At 41.1% G+C, this 26,778-nt stretch overlaps 2 protein-coding genes and 1 long non-coding RNA gene across 5 annotated transcripts in view; all 3 read right to left on the bottom strand.

Moving 5' to 3' along the window:
• The window catches only part of septin7b (septin 7b), a 169,184-nt gene extending 145,981 nt beyond the window's left edge, over positions 1-23,203 (bottom strand). The window contains exons 1-13 of one of the 3 annotated variants that reach the window (XR_007962449.1): positions 23,075-23,203; positions 20,995-21,101; positions 19,828-19,928; positions 19,561-19,695; positions 16,160-16,277; positions 15,955-16,047; positions 15,627-15,723; positions 15,181-15,232; positions 14,955-15,083; positions 14,258-14,278; positions 13,146-13,281; positions 12,501-12,643; positions 11,485-11,621 (exon numbers count right to left, since the gene is read on the bottom strand). Coding sequence is in view for 2 of the 3 variants with exons in the window: in XM_052065891.1 (XP_051921851.1) it covers positions 11,582-11,621; positions 12,501-12,643; positions 13,146-13,281; positions 14,258-14,278; positions 14,955-15,083; positions 15,181-15,232; positions 15,627-15,723; positions 15,955-16,047; positions 16,160-16,277; positions 19,561-19,695; positions 19,828-19,928; positions 20,995-21,101; positions 23,075-23,084 (1,182 nt within the window). In the remaining variant the exon portion in view is untranslated. Of the gene's footprint in view, positions 1-10,448; positions 11,622-12,500; positions 12,644-13,145; positions 13,282-14,257; positions 14,279-14,954; positions 15,084-15,180; positions 15,233-15,626; positions 15,724-15,954; positions 16,048-16,159; positions 16,278-19,560; positions 19,696-19,827; positions 19,929-20,994; positions 21,102-23,074 lie in introns of those variants that run through there. The other 2 variants (XM_052065891.1, XM_052065892.1) reach the window with 2 other exon arrangements.
• si:dkey-256h2.1 (uncharacterized protein LOC337520 homolog) lies at positions 77-8,526 on the bottom strand. Its single transcript, XM_052065869.1, has 12 exons — positions 6,809-8,526; positions 5,677-5,816; positions 5,155-5,330; positions 4,314-4,474; positions 3,665-3,805; positions 3,288-3,409; positions 2,461-2,629; positions 2,140-2,285; positions 1,918-2,033; positions 1,735-1,861; positions 842-975; positions 77-266 (listed from the first exon to the last, which is right to left on the bottom strand). The coding sequence occupies exons 1-12, from the start codon at positions 7,264-7,266 to the stop codon at positions 141-143; spliced, it is 2,016 nt and encodes a 671-aa protein (XP_051921829.1). The 5' UTR covers positions 7,267-8,526; the 3' UTR covers positions 77-140.
• Positions 23,204-24,045: 842 nt separating the features above from the next.
• LOC127600963 (uncharacterized) lies at positions 24,046-26,673 on the bottom strand. Its single transcript, XR_007962452.1, has 2 exons — positions 26,421-26,673; positions 24,046-24,216 (listed from the first exon to the last, which is right to left on the bottom strand). It is a non-coding gene; the product is annotated as an uncharacterized LOC127600963 (long non-coding RNA).
• Positions 26,674-26,778: the final 105 nt, after the last annotated feature.

Raw genomic sequence — 26,778 nt, 5'->3', positions numbered from 1 at the left:
ACATTTAAACTAAATTCATCATGGACCTATACCATGTGCACACATTTTTTGAATTAAACACAACAATAACGACATATTACGGCCACTCTGGCCATGAGATGAATGAATTATTTAATTATGACGGAGGACATTTTTGGTATTCATTTGTAAAAGATGAGGAAAGACGACATGACAATGTAACCTGGCTGCTGAGTTGGATCCGGATCCTTGCCGTTGAACAGACCGAAGTACTGAATCGTGTTGGACGCCTGACCGCTAACATCCAACTGCAAACAGCACACAGACCCACAAAAACATTTCAAATGAAAATAAATTACATAAAATCAACCGTAAAATGTAGACAAGAAGCCACTGTGGGTAAGATGGCAAATAATTATTTTCTTGTAAATAAACAACCCCCAAAAATTGGATTGCCATGGGTGGGAGAGCCATTAAAAATAAGGTATAATTCAAGTACATTTATTGGACAGAAATGAATTCTTTCATTATTCAAATAAAAAAAGTTACGATACTATGTCATAATATTTTTTATGTATTTTTTTAGTTAATTATGTTTTGTGCATGAATGCCATTTATTGCACAATAATCTAATTGTAACATGTATTTGTTACATATTTGGATGTACCGGTATTTTAATGCTTTAGAAAACATTTATGTCTGAGTTTTGGGGGGCTTGGACCAGATTAGGGCATTTACATGGAAAACACGTCTCGACTTACAACATTTTCTGGTTAAGAAATTTCCTCCAGAACCAATTAATTTCGTAAGTAGAGGTACCACTGTAAGCGAATATGTTGGTGCAGAGTGCAGGAGTCCACTGTACTTAAGGAGTGACTTGTACCTGTGCGGTGACGTCGAGCCTCCAGGGGTCCACCTGCAGCCCGTCACACCAGCCCCCGCGGCCGTACAGCCACGTGCCGTGCTCGTTGGGCACGGCGCCCTCCTTCACGTGCTCAGTACAGCCCAGTGCTGAGCCTGCTCAAACACACACAGAGCGCCAATCAGGTTTTTCTCAAATTAGTACCTCTGTGGGAAAATTATAACTTCATGTTCCTAAAATTATTTGTGCTTTTTCACTCTGGAAAATGCTGACATTTTTTTCTCTCAATATTTGCACTTGACTTCATTCTCGCAGTTATTTTAATGACTTTTTTGCCTTAAAATCGCTCATTTTCATGTTGATTCTCAATTTTGTGCTCTAAAAATTACAACATTCCTCATAAAGTCTCAAAAAAATTTCCTCGTAAAGTTTAACTTTTTTCTCTTAATATTGCAACTTTATTAACGGATACAAAAATTCTGTTATTTTTTTTCACCGTAAAATACTTTCTCTTCTCGTGTTTCGAATTTTCAAGGTTAATGTGTTTCACATTACAAAATAACAAAAAACATGCCTTCATTTTTGTGACATAATCATAACTTTTGGTTGAAAAGGGAATTTGTGAAAAATTGCAACTTTATTTTAAAGGGGAAGTCAACCCCCAAATGTTATTTGCTAAATTATCTTCTCTTAGGTTATAATTTAATCTCATAAAACTTTATTCAAAATGTTTTTCATAAAAAATATGACCACTGCCATAAAAGGGCACCTTCTATTGACATTACTTTTTCTCCTAATATTGCAACATGATTCCCTTCATAAAATGTATGACTTCATTATATTTCAGATACTTAGCTTTCATTTTCTCAGCACCGAGTAAAATGATACGAGGATGCATCGATAGCGCAACTCACCCGCAGAGTCGAAGGATCGCGTGTTGTTGTGAACGCCGTTGACCAGGAAGTGGTGCGAAGTGACGCAGAACTCACCGCATCCATTTTCGTCGCTGCCGTGTCCTGTGATGACAGCATAGAGCTCCACCTGCGGGGCCGCACGCAGTCAGAACTGTCCGCCATTTTGTCGACAGCGCGTCATACCTTTTTGGCAGAGGCGGGCGCAGGAAACTTAATTGGCGGGTAGCGCCGGTTGTACGTCTTGTCGAAAGTCCCGCCGTCGTACAGTGACATCATTCGGAAAGGGCGGAGCTTTTCGCCTGACAGATCAATTGGATATTGAACACCAAGAGTCGTGTTCTAGTCATTCACTACGAAATCACAAGTTGTCTTGACCACATGCTGCTTCAACAAGCCCAGTCCTACTTGTCAGGTTGGCGACGCTAAACCTCAGGTTGAGGGAAACCATCCAGGGCATGGCCCACGGAGCCGTCTTCATGGTAAAGCGACAAACGCCGGCGTCCAGCACCGGAAGAAGCGGAGACACGTCCGTCTCCCAGCGGCCGATTCTTCTGCATATCACACGCATGATAGCAACATGAGGGACTGTCAGTTTTTTTTTTTGGGGGGGGGGGGGGGGGGGGGACAAAATTAACCTTTTTTTCAAATGTCATTTCCAAGATAAATACTCTACGTAACGTAAAAACACTCAAGAAAACTGTGAATGTTTTTGTCGGGCGGCCCAACCTTCGGAAAGCGGTGATCCAGCGTCCCAGCTCGACGTGGCAATACGGTCCGAGGCGATCGCAGCACACAAAGAGTTGAACCGTGTGATCCCAGTGAGGACACGACCCATCTCTGCTGCCGGGGCACGAGAACGACGCATCCAACATCAGCGTGTCAAACGTAGACAGGTCTGCTGACACACAAACAACGGAGCCGATCTTCACCATACGGTGCTGCTTCGACTTACGACTTTCATTTGTTCTACGGGTAAGCTCGTAACTTGTGAGTTGTGGCCCCACAGTATCACCTGGCGAGTGTTTTCAATTTGTTTTTTTTTGTGTGAGTGTATGTGTGTTTTATTCAATTAATGTATCAATGAGCATTGGCAGCTGTGGCTTCCCAAAAAAATTGTGACTTTTGATAACGATGTCACAAAAACACATCAGGTCGCACAAAAATGTAACCTGATGAAATTCTTACTCAAACATTCAAAATAGGTCATACATGCAACCGTTTTGGTCACATCTCCAGCACTGCACAAAGTGTAATTCTCTTGGTTTTATGTTTAGCTTGACAATAAACTTCAACTGGAGGTGGCATTTAACACTTAGCAAGTTCTTGGCCTCTTTTTTTTGTGACGAATTGTTTATTATTTGCCACATTGCTGCTTATTGTGAAATGAGTTGGTTCAGTTCACTGCCACCATATTGCGCTCTTCTTACCAGTTCGTACACACAAATTTAGAAAATAAATAAATCAGCCCAACAGCAGATCTAGTAATATCTGGAAAACACACAAGTCATATCAAGGCACCACAGTCAGCAATTTAAAAGGCAAAATAGCGCCACCTGGCGGCATGTTGACATCAGCCACGGCCCCTTTGTCTCCTTGCATTTGCACTTTATCGAAGACGGAGACCACGGTTGCGGGAGATTCCAGTTTCAGCTGCAGAGCTGTGGAGAAGTCAAACCTGAACACAAAAATATGTATTTATATTATACTATTGCTTCCATTCTTTTGTAAATGAACATTTTTTGGGGTCAAATTTGTTGTCTTTGTTTTCATTGCTCCACTTTCTCCTGCAACCCGCTTAAGCCAGCAAATCTGAGTTCACGGCACCCTCTACTGGTCGTTCCTCTCTTTGACGTGGCAACAATTCATACACAACATACCAGGAATGGGTCAGTTCGGATTGCTGTCAGGCCCATCTAGTGCCCTCACTCACCACTGTGCCTGCCAGTTGAGGAAGCTGAAGGAGGGGTAGAGGAACCAACCGAGCTCGGCCAGCGCCCCCTGTTGGTCAATGCCGAAGAAGAAGTTGGGAGACGGCGTGGTCTGGAAAGAAACACTCACTGCCAAACCTGATCTGTCAAAAAAAAAAAAAAACATAAACCAAACATGTTTGTATCGGAATATACAACGTGGAGCTCTTGACTTGTTTAAATAATTAATAAATATAAAATAAGCGCACAACACACACAAAAAATTCAATCGTATGTAATTTGTATGGATAAAATTAGCACTGCTTCAAGAAAAATACAACTCAATTGTACTTGAACTATGACTTTTTAAATCTCAAGAAATAGCAAACCTTTATTTAGGGAAATCAAGTTTTTTTTTTCTTGGAAAAACAAACTACCGGTACGACTTTGATGAATGGCTAGAATGGGAATAATAGTTTCGATGACTTTTGGGTACTTTTCGTTCGACTTTTGAGGTGTCGGACTTGGGTCGTTCGAGTGTGTTTGCAATGTTTGTCATCAGCATGATTCTGAATAACCTTCGTGTGCATCCGCTATCGATGCTATCAAAGGTTTTATCAAAGGCATTCAAATGTCATCTCCATGGTGTTGGCTTGAGTGCGGCGTTGAAACCTGAGCATGCGGGTGACGGCTGGCTGGTTGTGCACCATGGCTGCGGGCAGGGCGAGTGGCGTGAGACACTCCGTGTCCACGCAGTTCATGTCCTGGATGGCATTTCCTGCGAGGGCGTAGACCAACACGCCAGATGCGTTGGACTTGGCCATGTTTCGGACCTGTGGCGAGATCACGGCACTCACTTTCTGTCATAGACACAATGGAGACTATTGAGCATCTCTGACGCCACATTCTGTTTTCACTGGTTTGTCCTTTTCCTCCTTCAAATGTTTTGTTGATATTATATTCAATAATTATAGAGCACTTGTATGATAATGCACACATGGACAATATCGTGGCTACCCCTCTATTAATGACAGAAAACTCCAGAATGGTCCCAGAAATAACTTATGACAAAAGTTCTAATAAATCAACATCCTCTGGTCCACGTTTAGCGTAGTACAAAGTGTCACCAAACAGCACAGCAAGCACTTTTCACCTTTTAAATAGCCCGACTGATTGATTCAAAGTTTGAAGACGTGATGCGAAATATATATTATGTACATGTCCTGTTGGTCCAATTATTTTCTAATATTACCATTATTTTTTTTTGTCCAGGCCTGTTTCATGAAACAGTTTTTAAAAGAAAAAAAAATTCTGCTGAACCACAATAACCACCTCCAACATCTTTGTTTTTCTCGGGAGATTATATTGAACATTTATCAGTATTTTCTAAAGAATTTCGGGGGTAAAATAAAATAATCACCGCCCATGTATAGAGTACATCACTTCTTCTTGTGTTATCTTGTTTGACTCACAATCAAACATAGTGACTGCCTGCTATCATGACTTTAGTGACCTTGGTGAAGAAAGAGCAGTTTCCCTCTGACAGCCAGGCGACGGCACCGCCGAGAGACGGCCACGGCTCACAGCCGTCTCCCGTGTCCTTCAGCTCGTACCTCGTCTTTTCCCAGCGTCCTGTTAGCCAGTCATATCTTGCGTCCAGGCGCTTGACGATAACAGGCACATCCCATCCTGCGGGAATGGAGATCGCAATAAGCTTGCAGCTCAAGTTATGGCGAATCGTTTTTCATGGGTTTTTACTCTGGAGATTTGATAGACTTTTTTTCAGACAGACATGAGTATAGTATAGTAGTAGTCATGTAATAGTAGTTTCAAAAATGATTAAGACACATTTTTTCTTTCAGTAAAATATTTACATTGTCCATGGAAGGAAAATGTTCGGTATAAGGAGAAGGAAATGCGGAGGGGGGGGGGGGGGGGCAAGCGACTGTCATTGTCATTTGCTTTAATATAGCATAGGGGTGTGGGGGGAGAGATTGTGTACATTTTTTGTTTGATTTTTGTGAGAGTCACTGACCCTGGGAAGTGAACACAGCCTGAGACAGGCCACAGTTGTGACCCGTACATGCCCAGGAGTACAAGACGCTGGCGATCCAGTTTCCAACAGCAAACACCGGTACTGGAGACACATGAAGTCTGGACAAAACCTCCTCTTGACTGATAAAACACACGCACACAAATAAATAACGATCGTTAAAGCATTGAATCTGTCAAATTTAGAAAATAAGGACATATTTATATTTTACAATTTAATTGATTTAAATTGACTATTTTATTGTTTTACTTAGTTCTGCAAGATGCTTTTTTGACCCTCTGTGGGAATGGTAGTCTCCTTCTTGACCATATGCAATATATACTACCCATTTGAATAGTTAGTTATCGTTTATTTGCATAACACATATGGGTTCCATTTATATTACTGGTAAATTACCAGTAATATAAATGGTTACCAATTGTTACAATTTTCCTTCACATCAATAATTAAATGATGTGAAGGAAAATTGTAAATAGTACTGCGATTTATCCATTTTGTGTTCATATTGCATTTAATTGAAAGATGTTTGTTGTTTTTTTTCTCTTTCTTCTTTCTACATACATTTTTGCTGCTAGAGGCTGTAAATTTCCCCAGTGTGGGACGAATAAAGGATATCTTATCTTATTGCCAGTGGTAATGTTGAATTACAAAGAGAATACTCAATATTATCCAAAAATGTTAAATCAAGTCAGCTTTATTGTCAAATATGTTCTATGTGCAACATACAGCACAGATGAAATGCCTTAATATGCGATTTAAGTTCTTAAATCAAGTGCTGAGTCTAATAGCACTTAGACGTTTTTTTGTCCCAGAGGTTAACTTAAATTTGACAGTGCACCTTGAAGTAGTCTTTTTGTCTATTTGGATGCACACCAGTAAATTCATTTGTTCCTCAGATTGGTTCGGCAATTGCATCTATCCATTGAGCCCCCAATATTTTTTGTTTATTTACATTATGTTTCGTTTCAAGGGGATTTTTCAATGTTCTCATTTACCATTTGTTTTACGATTTTTATGGGTTTAATTTCCCCCCAACATGCGGGCCGGCCCGGTTTCCATTCACTGTGTACTGTTTTAGTTTATTGTTTGTGAAGTAGAGTAGGAAGTGAGTCACTTGTGCTTTTTGGCGACGGAGTGCAGCCTTTCCCGCATCCAGAGCGCGTCCGTGGCCGCGGAGTCGTCCAGGGAGAGGAAGAGCACCTGAGCGCTGCTCGGCAGCTCCTCGACGAGGCTGGCCAAGGACGACGAGGAACTCCACAAACACTCAACGAACGCCGACTTGTTGCTAAACGCGTGGATGACCAACGAGACCCCCGCCGAACCCGCTCCTCCCGGCTGGTACACAAACTCCCCATTCAGAGTCGGCACCGTGAACGGGGCAGCCGGTTCTCCCGGTTCCAAATATCCAGAGCGTCTCTCCTCCACCAAATTGTCGCGGAGCTCCAAACCCGCTCGGCTCGCTTCATTGTCGGTCAATTTCAGCCGCCTCCTTGGTATCGTTTTTGTTGCGAAAGTCACGTGCACGACAGCTACAAGTAGTAAATAGAGCACAGGAGATCTTAAACCCAACATTCTTCCAACGCCGTGCTAATTTGGATCAATTCGGCTCCAACCAGAAATGTTCCGCATTTTTTTGTTATGAGTTTATTCTTTGGCCCCGTTCTTGATTGATTATTTATACGGCGGCTGCTTATCGTCTGTTGGAGGCAGAGCTTATGGAGAAGACGGCGGCCGTAGTGGGTCAAAAAGCGTGTACAATAAACACACCTTTTCTAATGCGATGAATATTTAATGAAATATTGTTGAGAAAACCAGATTTTATTGAACACCTTTTACTCAACTACAACACTTGAAAAACGCACTGATGCTTGTTGAATATCCAATATCATTTAACTACATGTTTCTCTGCACATTGACTTATAGCAAAATAAATCAATAATACATACAAATCAGAATCATCTTTGTTGGCCAATATGTAGAACACACAACGAATTTGTCTCCGGTAGTTCAGGCTACAATAGAATCATCATAAACAAGGACATGACATGATAAGTATGGAAAGACATTCCGTAATGTAAGGGTACCGTTGTGCAGTTTTACCACCCAATGACAGCCGAGTGTCAAAGTGCAAAGTATCAAGCAGAGCTAAAGTGATCAGTGGTAGAATACAATCCTATAACAGTTGTGCTGTTAGTGTAGAAAATCATTGCACCATTTTAAGGTGGCCAGTAGCAGTATTTGTAGAAAAAGTTAAAGTATACAAATGTATAGATGTCCTGTATAATATGTTGCTTTGTGCTTAATCTTTGTGGAATAAGATTCAAGAAACTAATCCATCCACCTATTTTCAGGATTAAAATTTTGTGACACCATTCGACTGAAATTTACACCAACAAATGGACATGGAATTAAAATGACATGTTTGTAGACACTGTACATTTGTAGAGTACAGTGTACCCTACAAATGTACAGTATCATCACTAATAACGATAAAAACAAAGCGGCATGGGTTACGTCTTATTTTTATATTACAATAAAAAATTATACAAATATATATTTAATAGGCTACAATATTCTCTAATCTTTTTGCGTTATTTTATGGAAATAATATAGAATCCAATCCTACAACGAAATGTTTTTTTAAACAGTAGTCTACTACACATATCGGCCTTGGCCACTACAGTATCGTATATGCTGTCGCGAATGAAGATAAATTGGATGTGAGTGACTTGAGCCGCTGTCACGACTCATAAACGTCTCTTGAGTGACTCTGAAATTGCTGATTTAATGAAGTAAGGTGCAGAGAAAATTGAGAGAGGTGTGTGTAATTATGCGTTAGGTAAACACTCTCCCATGATGCATCTTTATAATTATCCTCATCATATTCAGCATCAGCATAGCTGTGGTCACTATCCATTGGCAACTATAGAAGGCAGCAAGAGCCCTCTGAACTGCACCATAAATTGGATTACAATGGAGATGATAAAACTAGTCATTTTGTTTCTATTGCTGACGAACATCTTCTGTCTGGATGGAGACAAGTGCACAAGTCAGGTAAGAAATACACATATTTTCTTCATATTTCGAATGACAAACTCAAATTTGCACCTTGCACTTATTTGTTTTGTTGTTGTTATTATTTTTAAATAGATTACAGATGAGAAGGCAGACTTTATTAAAGATATCTTGACAATAATAGCTGGAAAACCACAACCACCTCAGCGATTTTACAACAAAAAGTCTGGTAAGCCTAAAATGTAATGAATATATAAAAACTGCACTATTTTAGAAACATGATTTTCATTATACATTTCTCTGAAGACACAGGAAGTCTGGCAGCGCGTAAACGTAAGTAAAGACCTGATTAAAGTGTATTAAAAAAAGTTACCTGTTATATACAGTATGTATGTATATATATATATATATATATATATATATATATATATACACACACACACACATATATTGTCTTCAATTGGCAGGACACAGGTTTCGCACCTTTGTTGGTCTGATGGGCAAAAGGAGCTGAGGGCGGCCAAGTGCATTCAACCTGCCTGTCGACAAATGATTCAACACCAGGAACCACAAAATACTGAACGTGTTTTTCAATGTCACTTTTAGGCTCCATATTATTATGGAATATACACCGTACGTAGACGATAAAGTATGTGGTTTGTGTCATCATACTGTCTCTCGAAATGCAAATACTGTATTAGTCGCAATTGCGGCCTCCAGTGGCTATCTGAAGACCTGCAACATTCACGTGAAATTATACAAACACTGAAAATGAAAAAAATTCATTTTTTCGTTTTATGATAGTAATCATAAATTCTGATGTTTCCCTAAAATAATTACATCTTTAACATATTGATATAAAATCACAACTTAGGCTGGTAATATTTTGACTTCTTACCTCTCATAAATATGTGATAAATACTGTTTCTTTTTAGAAAATACATAAAACGTTTGTTCTGGTAAAGGGGGAGTTTGCGGGTTAACATCCCCACTGATAACATGCCTGTCGAGTAAAAATGTGGCTAACTGGGTTACTTCTTCGTCCACTCACCTTGTGGTCACGTCGTTGTACAGAGGGTTGTTTTCTAAATTAATTCCAGCAAAACTCCTCAAGGGCGAGTCAAGTTAAAAGTGTTCTTTAAAATGTGTTTTATGAGCCCACACGAGTCTAATGAAGGCATTCTGGTTAATAGTGTTTTGTGCAATATGAATTAAGCACAATAGCTACCCGTTTTCCATCTCACGGTGGCTGTCATTTTGTCACTTGCTGTCGACTGAAAATGACATCACACTTCATCGGGAGCTCAGGTAACAGCCAATCACGGCTCGCTTGTTTTCTGAGTAGTTGGATGACGTATGTAAGCTAATTAGCAAAAAAAAGGCACACTTCCCTTTGACGTTACAACAAAAAATGGAACTGATATGCTCACTTTGCATCTATAAAAAAATGATAAAATTTCCTGAGAAAAAAATCGGATTCATCCCAAGACAACTTTTTTAGTCAATTAAAAACTATATAGGAAAGTAACAACTGAACTTGTTAAATTATGACTATTATTGTTTAGAAAAAATGTGACTCAAAAGAAAATCTGACAAACTTTACAAGTATTTTATTGAAAAGAACATACACACACTGCCCCCCACAACACAATTCTTGTATTTTTGGGGGGCGTGACCCTAGCCTTTCATGTCTTACTCCAGCATGTGACATTTCACAATGAAGCCACATGAGTCAACCATCTGATCACAGGTTTATTAAGTGACTTTGTACAATACAAATGAAAAATAACATTAAAAATACAAGAGATGGAGTACATAGCCAAAAGAAAAAAACAAAAACAAAAAAACATGGTGTTGTCTCTTCATTTCCCACTGGCAGTTGAACGCAGCGCGACTGAATATTTTTGCTTTTGTTTATATATTTTTATCTCGTATTTTGTGGTGTCTGTTGATTTATAAAACTTTATAAACAGTGGACGCAGCTCTCACGTCTCTGAGGAGTTTTTGTATTCTACACGTACAAAAGCAGGCCTTAATTCAGCTGGCTTGTTATATATTTATATAGAAAAATAAAACTAAAGAGAAATATAATACTTTCAACATTATATAAATGGTGGTCCAATGCTTGCGTTAAATGGCTAAACAGAAGAGTGGGTAAGAAAAAAAAAGTTACATTGTGGAAATAAGCTTAAGCCAAGTGAATCTATAAAAAGGCCAGAGGTGGGATATTTTTTTCTTTTCCAAAGTCTTTTTTTAATTGGGAAAGGTTAAACAGTTTCAGTGGGTACAGTACATTAAAGAAAAAATCTTCCCGCTGCACCAAAAAATGGAAGAGTGTCTGCCTAATTGTAATGGTATATATATATTCTTATTTGTGTCATGTAAACAAATATGATTGTACAACCGTGTCCCCCCCCCCCCCAAAAAAAAACATGTACAGTAAATTAAAAAGAAACCTTGCTTGGTAGGAAAAGGGAAAGCAGCAGGAAGAAGCCGGGCCAGTATTACAACAGTAAGAACAACACCAGTAATAATAATAATAATAATAATAACAAATGGTTTGGCCTTTTTCTACTTTGATGTTTTACGGTTGTTATGGTAAACACATTCTTCAATGATGATGAGTCCCCAGATTGTGTGTGTAAGGGGTGTTTTTCAATGGATTTGTCAGACACACACACACATACACACAGCAACAAACAAGGTATAGGAATGGGAACAAGGGAAAGAGGAAGCTGGAGTTAAGGTGGGGTTGCGGGGGGGGGGGGGGGGGGGGGGGGTTCGTCAGTGCCACACACTGATGATGCCCTGAGCGGCAAACGTTGGCAAAGAGAACTAAGCGGACGCCGGTTGGTCCGTGACGACCGTCTCTTTAAAAGATCTTGCCTTTCTTTTTGTTCTTCTCTAAAGTTCTGGAAAAGAAACAACACAGTCAACACAATTCCTAAGCATTGTATACATAAGACAAGGGCCACTTCAAGTCATTTTCAAGTACTTGTAAGACCGATTTGAAAAGCGTGCCTATTATGATTTGAGGTTAGGTGATTTGAGTTCATTGCAACTTTTTTGGTTTCTTTATAATTGCCGTTTAGCCCACTCCCCAAATATAATGTATATATTTTAAAAATATGTAAACTAGCTTCATAAAAAATAATTTTGTTTTTAAATATAATCAAATGAATTTTTGCCACTTTTTTGCTTTGATGGGCATTTTGCTGCTCCTTCTGGTGTGCACGCCTTGGACACATGGGGGCAATATGATACCGACTGTACCGGTACATGGATACCCTCAATTCCTCAGTAAGTAAGATTTGTCATTCTTCATAGAAATGAAAGAATATATGTCTGGGAGTATTGTTATTTTGTCCATCTACATGTGTTGCACCACTGTTTGTGTGTGGGGAATTGTTAACTATCTGCCACAGTGCTGCTCCTTGCGGAGGGAGTTGCGTTCACTACCACAATACAGTACTCATCTCAAAGTTTGGCTCGCAATTCAAAGCAAAACATCATCCAAATGACAACTCTTATCTAAAAAAAAAAACTATGCTCCAGCAATTTAATACTTGTGAGTATTGTCTTAGGCTCCGTTTGTGTGTTTCTGCCCCATGTATGTTTGAGAAGCAGTTATTTGAAGGCTTTGAATTTTCCTAATATGTTGAGTATGCTTATTTCTGTTAGCAAGGCGATGGCATTTTACATTATGGGTTAGCATTAAGGTAGCAGAGATTTCTGAGAACTATGTGAGCAAGAGTCTTCAATGCGTGTGATGTCACGTCACTGTTTCTGACCTGGAGGCCTCCAGTTTCTGCTGCTCCAGGCGCTGCTGGGCCTCCCAGTTGGCTCGCTCCTCCTCAAACACGCGCCGCTTCTCCTCCAGCTCCTTGTGCTGCGCCTCCAAGTTCTTCTTCATCTGCTCGTGGCGCCGCTGAAGCTGCACACACAAACCAAAAGCACAAGTGAGTCATTTACACATGGCAAAAGACTTATGCACACTTGGGGAAACTTTTTGAACCAAGGTCTGTGTTCTCTTGGCCAATGATTGTAGTTTCTTTTACTGGTGGTCTTCATTTGTCAGGATTACTATGAAGTGCCTTTGGTGTTCTCATCAGAATCACTCAAGTTGAAAATGTAGCAAGGAGAAAAAAAAACCCTAAAAGGTCTTACACGTGTCCAAACATTTGCACACATACCAGTTCAATGATAAGTGTGGTGCGCATTTTATGCTTGCAAATGTTTGTGTGTGGAAAAATGTAGCAAGTTTAAATGTGTTTCAAGTGTGTGGAAAAGTAAAATTATATTTAAAAAGTTATCACAATGCATTCGATTTATATTGCGCTTTTCTGTATGTTCGACTGTTCGCATATTTTCTTTTTCACTTATTGTTGGTGGGTCTGTAACACATTCCGCTCTGTGTGTGTGTGTGTGTGTATTACCTCTGCCTCAGAGTCCTTGAGCTTCTGCACTTTCTCCTTGACTTTCATCTCAAACACCTGCTCCATCTCCATCTCCATCTTCTTCATCTTGGTCACATGCTCCCGCCGCTCCTCCTCCATCTGGGCCAGTGGACTCCTAGACGAGCACGGATATATACACACAATCACGGTTATCACCATGATTAACGGGGCTTTTCACAAGGGTTCTTTTTCGTGTTCATGCACACGGACGAGAGGGAAAGAGGAGTGGAAGAGAAAAGAATCGGCGTTTGGACGTGGAAACATGCTGACTGGATTGCAGGCCCTTTCTAAGCAGGGTACACACACGTCACACATCATCCGATTGATGGAGATTCAAATTCCAGCGTTTGTTCCAAAACCACTGAAGCCTGAATCACGTGATGTCACAGAAGGTGATCATGACGATGGCGGTGAAGTTTGAGGGGTATTATGTCATTTAACTCTACCTGTTCTGCCTCCCCGTATGTGGTTGTACTAATTGATTTCCGGTCTGCAGACATGTTGTATGGAGTGTGTTCTATTATTTTCTCATAAGGGATCGAGGGATCGACATGGATGAACCGTTATTTTTGATCAGTTCAGAGCTGGTTTAAAAAAATGCATTAAGTCAGCAGCTCCGTGGTTATACGTGCTTAAATTATTTTTTATGAGGCAGTTACAAGGACCCTCATCGTCAAGCATTGTCACACTAGGTTAGTCGAGTCCAAATACAAATGATAGGCAACGCTTAACCCAGATACTGTCTCACGCATATCTACCGCGCAATCCCTATCACCAACTACACAAGACGTTGGGGGAAAGAATAAATACATTCAAATGTGTGTACCTTGCTAAGATTGCAACATCTCTCTTCTTAAGAGAGCCCACAAAAAGACATAAGAGTGATAACAATCAGTGCCGCGGGTGCTAAATTGTCCGTTCGACAGGCTGTGTGACTCTTTGGCAGTTAGCCTGGAAACAGGAGCCACCAGCTGCTTGGAGGGAAGACACAGGGATGAGGCGGAAAAGCCAAAAGGAAACAACAGAAGAACGAACGAAAGAATTATGTGGAAAAAAAAAATGTGAGGAATAAGAATGAAATGACCACTTACATTCCTTCGACAGCGTCAAGTCTAAAAAAAAGAGACGGCACAAAACAAACACACAGCATGCAATGATGAGCTCATGCACTAAAAGGTGCACTGCACATTTGTGAGGTGCGTGCTAGCAGAGTTGTGATTTTAGCTTAGTGTGTTAGCGCTGAGGGCTAAAACTACAAACCTTATATGATGTCTGGTTAAACACGTCATTCGACATATAAACCCGCTCACCAAAAGTTATGGATATTGGGGCTCTGGGGGGGAATTTTCATGATGAAGCTAAAAGGCACTAAAAGCTTGACAGGTGAACTTAATGACTTCTCAATGTCCAACTGTTCAGTGTTTTGGTACATATTGCCTAAGAAAGAACTAAATGGCAACATTTTCAAGGATGTTGGTTGCATGCCTTTCTGTGACTTTTCCAGTCTCTATCTCTGAAGATCTGTGATACTGTGTCTCTGTGTCATCCGTAGGTTGCAACAGAGACGGACACTGTAAGAGTCACAGAAAGACATGCAAGTGGACATCCTTGGAATCCTGCTCTAGGAAAACATGAACTTGTTGAAAAAGTACTGAAATGCTGTACAGTTGGACATTTCACTTGTTTGGAGGTCAAATTAGGAGCTCATCCTGACACTGGACGGCAGAGCCGTATATCCTTAATTTTTGGTGAAAAGCGTATGTTGTCCAAGTTTGGTATGAAGCTTACTTGGTGGACAGTTGTCCCTTGGCCCTGTTGTTCTCCACGCCGTTGTAGGTGACGGCGGCCAGCTTCCTGCTGCGGTAGTTCTCATAGTGGACGTTGTTTGTCACGTCCTTCAAGTCCTGCATGTGAGTCCTGCGTGGGCAACGAGCGTTTTGTTTTCAGCGGTTTTGCGGAATAGATCGGCGCAGTTGTCTGAAATGTACGGCATCCACATGTAATGGGGAAGTACCTGATGAGCATGTCCCTGAGGATGGTGAAGTCGCAGTGGTCACTGTTCTCAACTGGGAGGAGAAACAAAGTCAGGAAAAATTACCGAAAGAGCACAGGCGTTCCATTATATATAAACTCAGAGGTCTAGCCAGGTTATTTTGAAAATATTTTGTCTTTGAAGGAAATAAGAGTACCGCCACCAATTAAGCATGAAAATAAACAGCCAACATGCACATTGTACATTATGATGACATGACTTAATTGAAGCTCAAAAGGATTTTCGGGGATGACTTGTTCTTTAAAAAAATAAATAAGTCACACTAAAAAGACCACCGTGTCAACCTGGTTGCTCACCACAATTTGGCAAAGAAAAATAATGTCAGACATCATGCATGTTAAACGCTCAGTCATCCTTCCTCTTTATCGACGTGACAGCATGTTGAGTTTCTTGAAATGTGTCCAAACCTTCTGCGACTCCCCAGGGGTACTGTCGTCCCCGCACGCGCTTGCTGTTCACCTCGATGATGGTGTTGCTGCCCACCACAGCCAACGGCAGCTTGTCCTAGAAACATTTACATCTCTAAGTATGAACGGAGTCATGCTGATGTCCCAATAGAGACACACACCTCACAAAACATTGGGAAAATTGACCTCTGGGGTGAGATTTCAAGATGAACTTAAGCCAAATTAAGTTTACCGCTGAACGTTGTGCATTTTGAGGTCATCCTAAAATGTCACCCTCATGCCCAATATCCTGAACTTCTTGTGAATAGTGCGCGAGCAGGAGTTTCACCTTGATCTTCTTCACGAGACGGTTCTCCTCTTCATCATCTGTCTCGGGGAACTCGTAGATCTTGATCTTGTGCTCCTGAATCTCCCGCATGATCTGCAGGCATGAGAGAAAGCCATTTTAGGATGCCCATGACGAGAAAAGACAAGGGTGCCCGAGGGCCCTTTTTTTATGGGGGGGTGGGGGGGCGTCAAAGGAAATTGTTGACCTGCTTCTTGAACTGCAGGCATTCCTCTGGCGTAAGTGTATCTGCTTTGGCAATCAGCGGGATGACGTTGACTTTCTCATGCAGACGCTTCATGAACTCGATATCCAGGGGCTTCAAGCTACGGCCACGGAAACACAAACAACCGGACATTAGCCGTACAGATTGGAGTGGGAAAAAAAGTGCTATTCCCTAAACTACTGACAACATAGCTCCCAAATTCCAACTTCAAACATCAGCGCTTAGAGCATTTTGGTTTTGGAGAAAAATGGTCACGAGACAAATAACTAAATCAATAAATTCCAGTGTTTGCGTGAGCATTGTAAGAGGGTGCCAGTTATAGTCCGGAACAAAAATTATTTTGAAATTAATACAAACTTGCAAGTGAACCAACATGATGGAACAGACTGTTCACCTTCTGAGGTTCAGTTTGATAAACTCATGGGCGCATTTAATGCATAAGCAGTATGGAAAAGTCTTTAGAGACAAAGTTTTAAGTCAAGCTGGGGGGGGTTTTTCTCTTCTTTTCCAAAATGAACCCATGAAATATGGCAAACAAGCAGCCTCTCGCCCTTCCGCACCAGTTAACAATAAAGACACTATTTAGTTCCAGTTTACAATAAAGATACTCTTCAGTTTATGTTAAGTCCCTCTTTGGGGATTCTTGGAAGTAAAGCACGCAAAGTACGAAAGCATCTGTGACAGCAGACGGATGTTCGGCATGTCGGAGTGACCTCGCAGTCATGAGAAAAGCAACAGAGTTATTCTTGGCCCGTCTGCGAGCTGGATAAATAACTCGCGACATTCATGGTGGGCTCACACCGAATGCTTGGGTATCATTTTACTGTTGTTTAGATTTTAATTGGCACGGAGGATTAACGCAAAATTCATTAATCTGCTGAATTCTTATTCCAAGGATGCAATATTATTTTAAAAAAACAACACATTTTAACCAGTGAGGGCACATAGGCAATATTACTACATAAAAAATGCCTGGAGTTGCTTTTTAAAATGCTATGTGACCTAAATGTTGGCTCATCATCTGGCATCCATCTCCACCATAGCAGTCCTTCAGAAAGCACAACCTCGTGCAAGTTGCAACACATTTCAATAGAATAAAGACAAACCACAAATATGCACATGAGCGGCACACTTATCACTTGAATTCATAAGAGGCTCTTGCTTTATTAGAGTATTAAGTTATTTGGTCTGATGGACTTTTTATGTCCGGGACTTCTTTCTGTCGTACATTCAGCAGAAATCCAAAGCCACCAAGTATCAAGTTTTCCTTTTTATCGGTGGCTTCATGTCGAGCCTTTTTATTAAAAACACGTGTGCGGTAGCTGAGCTATATGGAAAGAATTTGGGGAGGATTAACAGCCAAATTGTCAGTTTAAAAAAACAACAAAAGAGAGAACGAAAAAGTGTAGCATAACCTCATGAGTCTCGATGTGCTTTAAGACGAGAGTGCAGCCTGAGGGCACAAACACAGCGTCTCGTAAATGAGGATAGAGGCCTCTTGATAAGCGTGTGCCCACACCACACTGCAGGCAAACTACCATGCATGTAGATTAAATACAATTCCAGGCATTCAGTTAATTTAAAAAAAAAAAAAACGAAGATCTTAATCAGCTGCTGGCCATTTTGTCAATTCTTCCTTCGCTGTGATACATTTTTTTAAAACAGCTGACTCAGTGTCACATTATCATTTAGAGCGACAGAATGAAGGGGAAGGAAAAGGGCAGTTGTAAGAAAGTACACTGACACAACCGGCACAGTAGGATGAGAGAAGATCTGTTTGCTATGCTGCCCTGGCAAAATCGAATCCACACATGTCAAACTCCAGTCCTTGAGGGCCACCATTCTACCTGTTTTGCCACATTGTGGTGACCGTTTCCCTTGGAGAGCCATCATGACTGTGATAACGTATAATGAAGCCAAGAATAAATTGTTCATTCGACGATTGTTGAAGTTAGCGTAATGAGGGGTTAGGTAACAAGAAAATACTGACAATATCTCACTTATTGATTACATAAAATAAGTTAAAATTTTGGTCCAGATTTTAGCAATCATTGTAGAAGTTTGATTTGCTTTCGTGGGCCACATAAAATGATGCGGCGGGCCAGATGTGGCCCCCGGGCCTTGATTTTAATACATGTGATCGAAACGGATCTAATACAAAAGGTGTAATTCCCACCCCCCGCTTCCAAAAAAAACCCACACGGGGGTATATTAAGACATTGTAGGTTTGGACCAATTTTTTTTTTTTGCTTTGACTTGTGGGCTTAAATGTGAAACAGCATTAGATTGTGGGAGTGAACTCAAGTCACTTCCATAAAAAAACAGCACTTTGGCAGCAAGTGACGAATTGTGATAAGAAAAAAAAAGTCTGGCTTCCAGCTGTTTATTACCACTTCCAATTTAAGTTTAATGTCAAACTTGAAATAAAACAAAGAAATGTGGATGTGTACTTAAAGCAACCACAAAGTTTTGCCTTCAGAAAGTAAGCTTAGCTCAATGCTAACAAACACCAAAGGCAGGCAAATGCATTGCACCAGAGTTTTTCATTTGCTTTTGGGGTTGCATTTACCGGTACTTATTTTATTTCTTTAAGCAGAACTATTTGTAAGAATGTGGCCCTCTGTCGCGGCTTAATAAAACAAACAACTTCCAATTCCAACCGTTGTTAAATGATGTCTTTGCTTTTTAGCAGACAAAAATGCCTTTGATATGGATGTTCTGTGATGACGGTAGTGAATATAGAGGCTGCGATGGGTTTCCTGTCTTAGCAGCTCAACCAAAACCTCAAAAAAGCCAAAAGATTTTTTGGAACTAAAGGTCTTTGATCAAGATAACCCATGACAGACGAGCTACTCAACCAAAACAGCGCACCTGAAAAACATGTAGGTTCCGTTTTTGTTTGTTTCCCCAATTCCAATTGGTTTTCTAAGACTGCGACAGAACTGGGAAGATTTTTGTGGACATAAGGTCTTTCATGTGGAAAGAATTGTCAGTAGTGCTTTTATTTTATGAAGTTATTTACTTCCTCTTCGTTTCCAGTCCTGCGGGTATTGTAGGACTGATGAAGCAGGGATTTTATTTTATTATATTTTTTTTAATGTGGAAGCGGGGAAAAAAGGACACTCAATAAAACAGTCGATTCAGCATAGCAGAAGTCCATAAAACCACCATCACACATAAACTCTAGTGTTTTATTTCGGTCAGTGTTCCACTTCCTGTTTGTTTCCAACAACCACTGGGTGTGATGCAACTTTCAGGCAGAGCTCCCTTTTGAGTATTTCTATTTTTTTTCTGGACAAGGGCCTTTGATGATGTTGATATTCTGAAGGTGCGGGGGTAATGTAGAACGTTACTTTAGCTTTTCGTGAGTTTGAGCCACTCACCCGTGTCCCGAGGGAGCGATGAAGTAAAGGCAGCAATGAATTCGGCTGTCAGGCATCTGCCGTCTGTTTACCCGCGATTCTGAGTTCAGGTAGTCCTCGAACTTGCTATCGATGTGGTCGATGATTGGCTGCCAGCTGTGCAAACAAACACACGCAACGGCATCAAAGAAACATACTCTCCCACGGTGAATTATGGGTAGTGGCGAAATCTTATGGCCTGTGCTGGATTAAGCCATTGTCAAGTGTGTCAAGCGTGTGAATCCTGACCAGTTGCTGTTGTCAACGGCATCTCCAAAGCCGGGGGTGTCAACGATTGTGAGCAACAGCTGCACGCCGCCTTCCTTGATGAGCACTTTGGACTGTTCCACCTGACATGGAGCGGAGGGGTAAAAGGTGACTTCCAGCACTTCGGGTTGCAAATTGGGTCACTCAATGTAAAGAAATAAAGACATCAATAAAAAGTATCAATTTAGCACCACAGAGGAAAGAGAACTGAGCTTCTCATCATGAAAGCCAACAGAGGCCATCTAGAAAGCTCATTTCAATCATCGATAACAAACATCTAACAAGCACATTTATACGCAAGCTATGATGTCCATAACTAATGCCGGGAACTCGACGTACTCACTGACACACACGTCACTCACCAGGGCAGGGGCCTTTTAAAGCCACAGACGTTTCCTGTCACATACTACAGCGTTTGTTTTCCATTAACTTGATACGCAGCCGTAGCTGTACTTGAGAAGCTTTTTATGGAAAAAGAACCTTTGGATGTGAATGGGCTGTATTATGTGAGAAACCAAACAGTCCACCGGATAATACTCTGAAGTGTTGCTTTTGGTTTTATTTTGGTAAGTCGTCCACTGACCGCAAAATAAGCCAAGCTTGAATTGTTGTACTGTATGGATATTAGAATCGATAACCTCGACTGTTAGCATGTGAACATTGTATGGTTGAGAAGCATTTTGGAATGTGGAACAGTATCATTGATCTCGATAGGCAATTGCACTGGACTTTGAAGGTCCCTCTGTAAAATCATTATTGTTGACAGCTATCGTCACACGCGCACACGTGTATGAAGCCGGCGACATGTTGGGACAGGTCGCCCTCATGCTGCTAACTATGTTGAAGAACTGGTAAAACATTCAAACATTGGCGTCGTCACAAACAAGACAAAGGTGTGCATGTGCGTGATTACTGAGATGTCAAGGTCATGAGCAGCTGACTTGAACCAAAGCGAGACCAAGCGGAAATATACTTATCGTCTTTGCCGATCGAAACTGGGTTACGGTAAAAATATTTAGACTAAGAATTCTTTGAACGTAAAAGAAAAATACAGAAAAAAACTTGAGTAATCCTCCATGGGCTTTAATCCACATACAGTTGCAACATGTTTGCAACAAGCAGTCTAGTTTAGGTCTTGGCTAAATATACCTGGACAGTCTTCTTGATTCGATGAGAAGGTCCGGGATACTCCGGCGAGTACAAATCGGTGAGGAAGAGAGAGTTGATCAACGTCGATTTGCCCAACCCCGACTCACCTGGAGGAACAGAACAGCAGCACAGGTAAAGAATTGAAAACTGAAAGAGTGGAAATGTTGTACAATATAGTCGAACCGCCGCATTCTAAGATTCGGAATGTTTTCAAATTCGTTTTCAATATTTAAAGATTTTTTCCCCCCAGGATTCTCCGCCAATTTTGTCCTCCCCGTTATTTCTGGATTATGTAGATTTCAAATTACAATCAGTGTCTTTTGAGGAATTTGGAGAAAAACATTTTTAAAAACGTGCGGGGTTTTTTTCCCTTCTGTAACTCTCACGAGACTTCAGAAGAGCTCATGAGATTTAAGCACCGTGGGCATATGAATGACACTTTTTTTTGGTTGCGTTTTCTGGCAAATATAAATGGGACGACACACGAGTGGGACACGAGTGCCACTCAACGCATGACAAAGTGCAGCGGCAGCTGTGGCTCTCCTTGCCCAAGTGCTCTGTGTATCTGAACCTGCCGCAATACCCCAATTAAAAATAAACAAATACAGTAAATAAAAATAATAATAAAATCAACCGGAGAGGGCTCTTCATTCAAGAAACATGAATTGGCAGGCTATTAAGTCAACATACTAGAGTATCATTCATTATCGGATTATGTTACGAATTGTTATACTGTATTATTTTGGGACCGCCATCCTACAACGTATCATTTTGTTTTGTTAGAGCTTCTGCAGTGAAAAGTGAATACAGAAAAATGCAACAAAGTAGAACACGAGCATCTGTGCATGTCAATGGTTGTGGGATAACCAACAGAGCATCTCATTGTGCTACTTTGGAGCCTTGTCAAGCCGCGGTGCTCCAGCATGGACACAGTCCAAAGGATCATGAGATCACGTGAACATTGACCCTATAATGCCTCATTCAATAGAAAGGGGTTGAAGAATTTGGTTTTTTTTTTCAGAGAGGAAATAAAAAAAGAAAACATTGCAATGGCGAAAGAGTAGGAAGCCATGACGGACGCTGGAACCGTTCTCTTCTCCACTCACACCTCCTCCCTGGTTGATGTCCTGTGTTGCACTGCGGGGCCATATGGGCTCCATGTGAAGCACAGCCAAGACAAGCGCAACACTCTGTGTGTGTGTGCATGTCTGTCCGTGGGTGTGTGAGCGAGAAAGTAGCAACGCAAAGAAAACAAGCCTGTTCACTAAAAATGTGCCTTGAAAACTTTTTGTTGGCTCACATTCTGCAATCGTGCCCAAAATGAGAACATGGGTTCCAAACACAACGGGGTATCCTTAATCAAAGCAACATATTGTTGTCCACATCCACACTTTATTTGGATTAAACTTTTCTGCCTTAATGTAGTCGATCCTTTTTTTTTTTTGCGAGAGGTGGGGGGGAACCCAGAACCTCAAAAATGTGAGGCAGACATGCTAACCACTAGTGCGTTATGCTGCCCTGTAATAAATATTGGGGATTGGGAGGAGTTGGAGGGGTAAAAATATGGTAAAAAGGCTTTTCTAAAAAGGTCTGAAAAAGAAATTGAAGGCTTCATCTCTTGTGGATGATGCTCTCACTGAAAACGCTTGGACCGTGTCCAGCAGCGTGTTGAGCACAGGTTCAGCGCATGCAGCACTAACTATTCTTAGAGACGCGCCTTTACGAATACTTGCTCCTTGCACAGGAAATGCTTTCGACCCGAGCAAACATTTTCCCTCCGAACTGATGAGCCAGAGAAGAATCTCTGCAATTTTTTTTTTCCACCAGTGTTTCTGCAAGATGATGTCGCAGATTATTCCGAGCCGCCTCCGCAGCTTTTTCTCTTGGCAAAGACAAAGCAGTGGGCTTGTCCTCAGTGTATGAATATGGCTACGCACACGCATACACACAAAGTGACACAATCTTGTCTCAACAAAACAAACCACAGTGAAGACATTGAAATGCCTAACGCCTTTGGGGACACAAAGAGTCTACAGAGGAAAAAAAAAACAACAACAAGGCGGGCAGCTTGCGCTCTTACCAACGACCATCAGGGTGAACTCAAAGCCCCTCTTGACCGACTTCCTATACACTTGGTTGGGGAGGCTTGCAAAGCCGACATATCCTTCTAGGTTCTTCTGCTGCTGCAAGACAAACCAACGTTAAGAGAAATCAGTTAGCAATTCATCACGATATTTAGCATTAAAGTCCGAATTTAGTGTGAAATACAGTGAACGCCAGCTATGTCACAGTTCATCATTCTGTTCTTGGATTTAAATACAAGTCCAAATGAAGAGTTGCGCCCCTTCGATGTAGGACAGAGGCATGGGTTGCTTTCTGGTTCCAACAAATATCAAAATGTTATCAAATTGATTTCAAAACGCAGCAATTTTTCATCCACGGGGTGTTTTTTTTTTTGTGTTTTTTTTTCTTTTAAAGCATCATGTGGCACACCACCACTGCTGTCTCGTTATTGGTGTGAGCAGTCAGTGAGCCTTACAATTTTTCCCCATGTCCAAAATGTCACATCTTTAGGAATTTTTCGGGTACAGCAGCTTGGTAGAGGAAGAGATATGCAAAACATGCTCACGGAGAGCGGCTGCTATAAGAGGTGAACACTTCCAATGCATTAACAATAGCGCCACCCAATCACTCTTGATGTTAATCTATTACTGTCTCGTCATCGACGTTTGTAAGCAGGTACTATAGTTGACATGTCGACAACGGCTGAAAAAAATACTACAGACACTCCAAAGAGGAAGATTACTAGCAAGGCTATAACATCAGTTTGTTTCTGCTCTGACATTACTTCAGTAAGTAGAGAAGAGCAGAAAAGTAGCTCTTCATTTTCTGTCAAACACACACTTTTACTTTTGCAGTATAACTTGATTTAGAAACATTCAAATGTTCATTTTCTTTTCACAAATGTCCCCACAAAGCCAGTTCAATGGAAAAGTTATTTACATTTAACATCAGAAATCTGAGGCTTGTGCGAAACATCTTTTTTTTCCCCAAAATTTTGTTTCAATGTAATATTGCTCAGCCCCAGTTCACATTCACTGACCTTATTTTTGATCATATGCAGTACACACATTTCAATTGAGTGTTGTGGGTGTCCATATTTGCACATGCTCCAATCATAATGCAAAGGAGCCCAATAACAATGACTTGGAATACTTACAGCTGTTATACGCAGATCAGTGTGATGGTAACATTCCGGCACCACGAAGGAAATAGAGAATAAAGGGAGAAAAAAAATGACACAAAATGAGTATCGGACCACATGACAAACATACCTCGCTCGCTCATAACTGCTGTGCTATGCTTTAAATTCTCGCAGTAGCAGGAGACATTTGACCTGCACGACACATATCTCGTAACATGTGTTCCCTTTTACGCGATGAAGAAAAAGCCTATTTATTTGATGAGTTTGCCTCGGGCTTGGAAGCGGGAAGAAGAGCATCTCCTTTCAGCCCACGTGCGCAAGGCAGAGTGGTCATTAATAAACGCATTTTTCCTATCGCACACCCACATGATTTCCCCCCCCACACCCCCAAAACTAACTGTGTCTGACACATCTGCAAGAGGAAGTGGTGACCGAGGAAGGCAGCATTGTAATAAGAGTACACGCACAGCATTTTGATTGACCTTGTCAGTGGGCGAGACTCTGTGGTTGCTGGAACAGACTGACATTTCTATTCATTTCAATGAGCAAAGATGATTTGCGACACAGGCATGGTCCCGGAATGAGTTACACATGTAAGTGAAGCTGCCGCTGTGAAGTGAATTTGAAATCAGAAGTCATGGATAACTGTGGTGTGGGCTGAACACAGAAAGGAGTTAGGATTGCAGTTCGTAAGCGCGGAATTTATCTCGGCACTCTGCCAATAAATAAAATACATATATTCAAAATAAAGCCTACAGAGTGACTAAAATGAAGCAGGTTGGGGTTTTTTTTTTCACAAACTGCAGACTTTGCGATTTGAAACGGCATTGATTCCACGACATTGCAATATCGATTTGAATGTGATTAAATGTTTGGCAATGGTTTTGAGTCCTGCAACCGCATGTACACGAAGTGCAATTTTTCCCAATCAAATTGGAATTATTATTTCATCTGGAAGCAATTCCAGCTGTTCTGAAAGCACTATTTAAAGATGTATTGTATTGGGCGGCACGATAGTCGAAGGGTCAGCACATTCGCCTCACAGTGCATAGGTCCGGTTCGATTCCAACTCAGGACTTCCTGTGTGAAGTTTGCATGCTCTCCTCGTGCCTGTGTACTCGTTTCCTCCCACATTCCAAAAACCATGCATGCTAGTTTGATTGAATGTTCTAAATTGTCCCGAGGTGTGATTGTGAACACAAACATGTAAATAAGGTCCATCGTAACTCAAACTGCCACTCTACATCAGGTATTCGTGTCTCGTGATTTTTACTTGATTTATGACTGATATTGTTCAAGATATATATCATGTATGTGTATCTCTGAGGACATACCAAACCCACAATTCTAAACACATCGTCATGAAGTCAATTAACTGTAACTATCTAATGAATTACACGACACATAATGCCTTCTTCAGACTGCAATAGTCTGAGAGCAGTGATTTTAAAAGTCAAAACATGCCCTCTGAGAGACAAGATCCACTTTAATCCAGATTAGAAAACAGCAGCAGCCTGCCTTCTCCTTGCTTAAAACCTTGACGTTCCATTCTCCAGGGTGCCTCGTTTCGAACAATCAGCAGGGCCATTGCAATACAATTATCAGGATTGGTAGAAAAACACACGAACGACAATAATGTGGCATGTATTAATTCAGACTCCAAGGTCTTCTTTGTGAAGCATATCTGCGATTTGAAGTGGCTTCAAATAACGCGTGGTGATTTTCAACTCATACAATTGATGATAATTATAACAATAGAACACATAGGTGGCGAGATCCCTGCCCACAAAACCAGGAACAATTATCGAGCACTGTTTAAATCCATAAAAGCGACCACGGAATAGCACATAAATCACATTTCCGTGACATCTTTAGCGGCGAAATCTTGAAATGGAAAAAAAACTTTAATTGTCGACGTGACCATAAAACGAGTATAGTGTTGCAGTTAACTTGGATTTCTTTGGAGGAGTTTGCTGAAGAGCAAGCGACAGGAAATGACACTCCCGCTAGCTGTTAGCAAAAAATGAAGCTCAAGCTAAACTAGCCTCTAAGTGGAGGCGGACGACTGGGCGTTGGTTGCTCGGACGACTGCACAAGCTTTTAAAATGACACGTCGGTCTAATTATTCACATCTAACGCGAACACCTTAAGCGTGGTAGTTTTACGAGCGGCGTGGGCGAATTATCGAAAATACGGGAGCCCAAAAAGCAAGCACTCTCACCCATAGCGTTGACGCTCCCTGCCGCCTCAATAGCTGATCATTCACGAGCCGACATTCCCCCAGTCTGAGCGCATTTACGCGAGTTACGTACTATAAATTACGCAGCACCAACCCCGCTCGTCGTAAATGCGCTGAAGTCTGAACGCAAATCATACGTGAATGCAAATGTGGGGAAGTCTCGCGAGCACGGTGATTTCCTTTCAGACTCGGCGTAGTCTCGCGGCGTTTTACCAAGGAAGCATACCTTTTTTAAAAGATCTAAGACTGTTTTACAAATCTGCAAACAGAATGATCATAATGCGCAATTATTACGTGTACTTGATCCAATTAATGCTGATAATTAAAATATCATCATAAA

The sequence above is a fragment of the Hippocampus zosterae genome, chromosome 5, assembly GCF_025434085.1.
Source record: "Hippocampus zosterae strain Florida chromosome 5, ASM2543408v3, whole genome shotgun sequence".
NCBI lineage: Eukaryota > Metazoa > Chordata > Actinopteri > Syngnathiformes > Syngnathidae > Hippocampus > Hippocampus zosterae.
This window is presented reverse-complemented; position numbering and strand designations above follow the sequence as displayed.

What these genes read in the sequence shown, in the direction of transcription:
- si:dkey-256h2.1 (XM_052065869.1), bottom strand. Translation starts at nt 7,266, where the DNA reads ATGTTGGGTTTAAGATCTCCTGTGCTCTATTTACTACTTGTAGCTGTC. An exon ending in TCCGTCGCCAAAAAGCACAA is followed by an intron (nt 5,817 to 6,808) that starts GTGACTCACTTC and finishes GTGTTTTATCAG; the next exon opens with TCAAGAGGAGGTTTTGTCCA. An exon ending in CGCCCGCCTCTGCCAAAAAG is followed by an intron (nt 1,862 to 1,917) that starts GTATGACGCGCT and finishes GCGGCCCCGCAG; the next exon opens with GTGGAGCTCTATGCTGTCAT.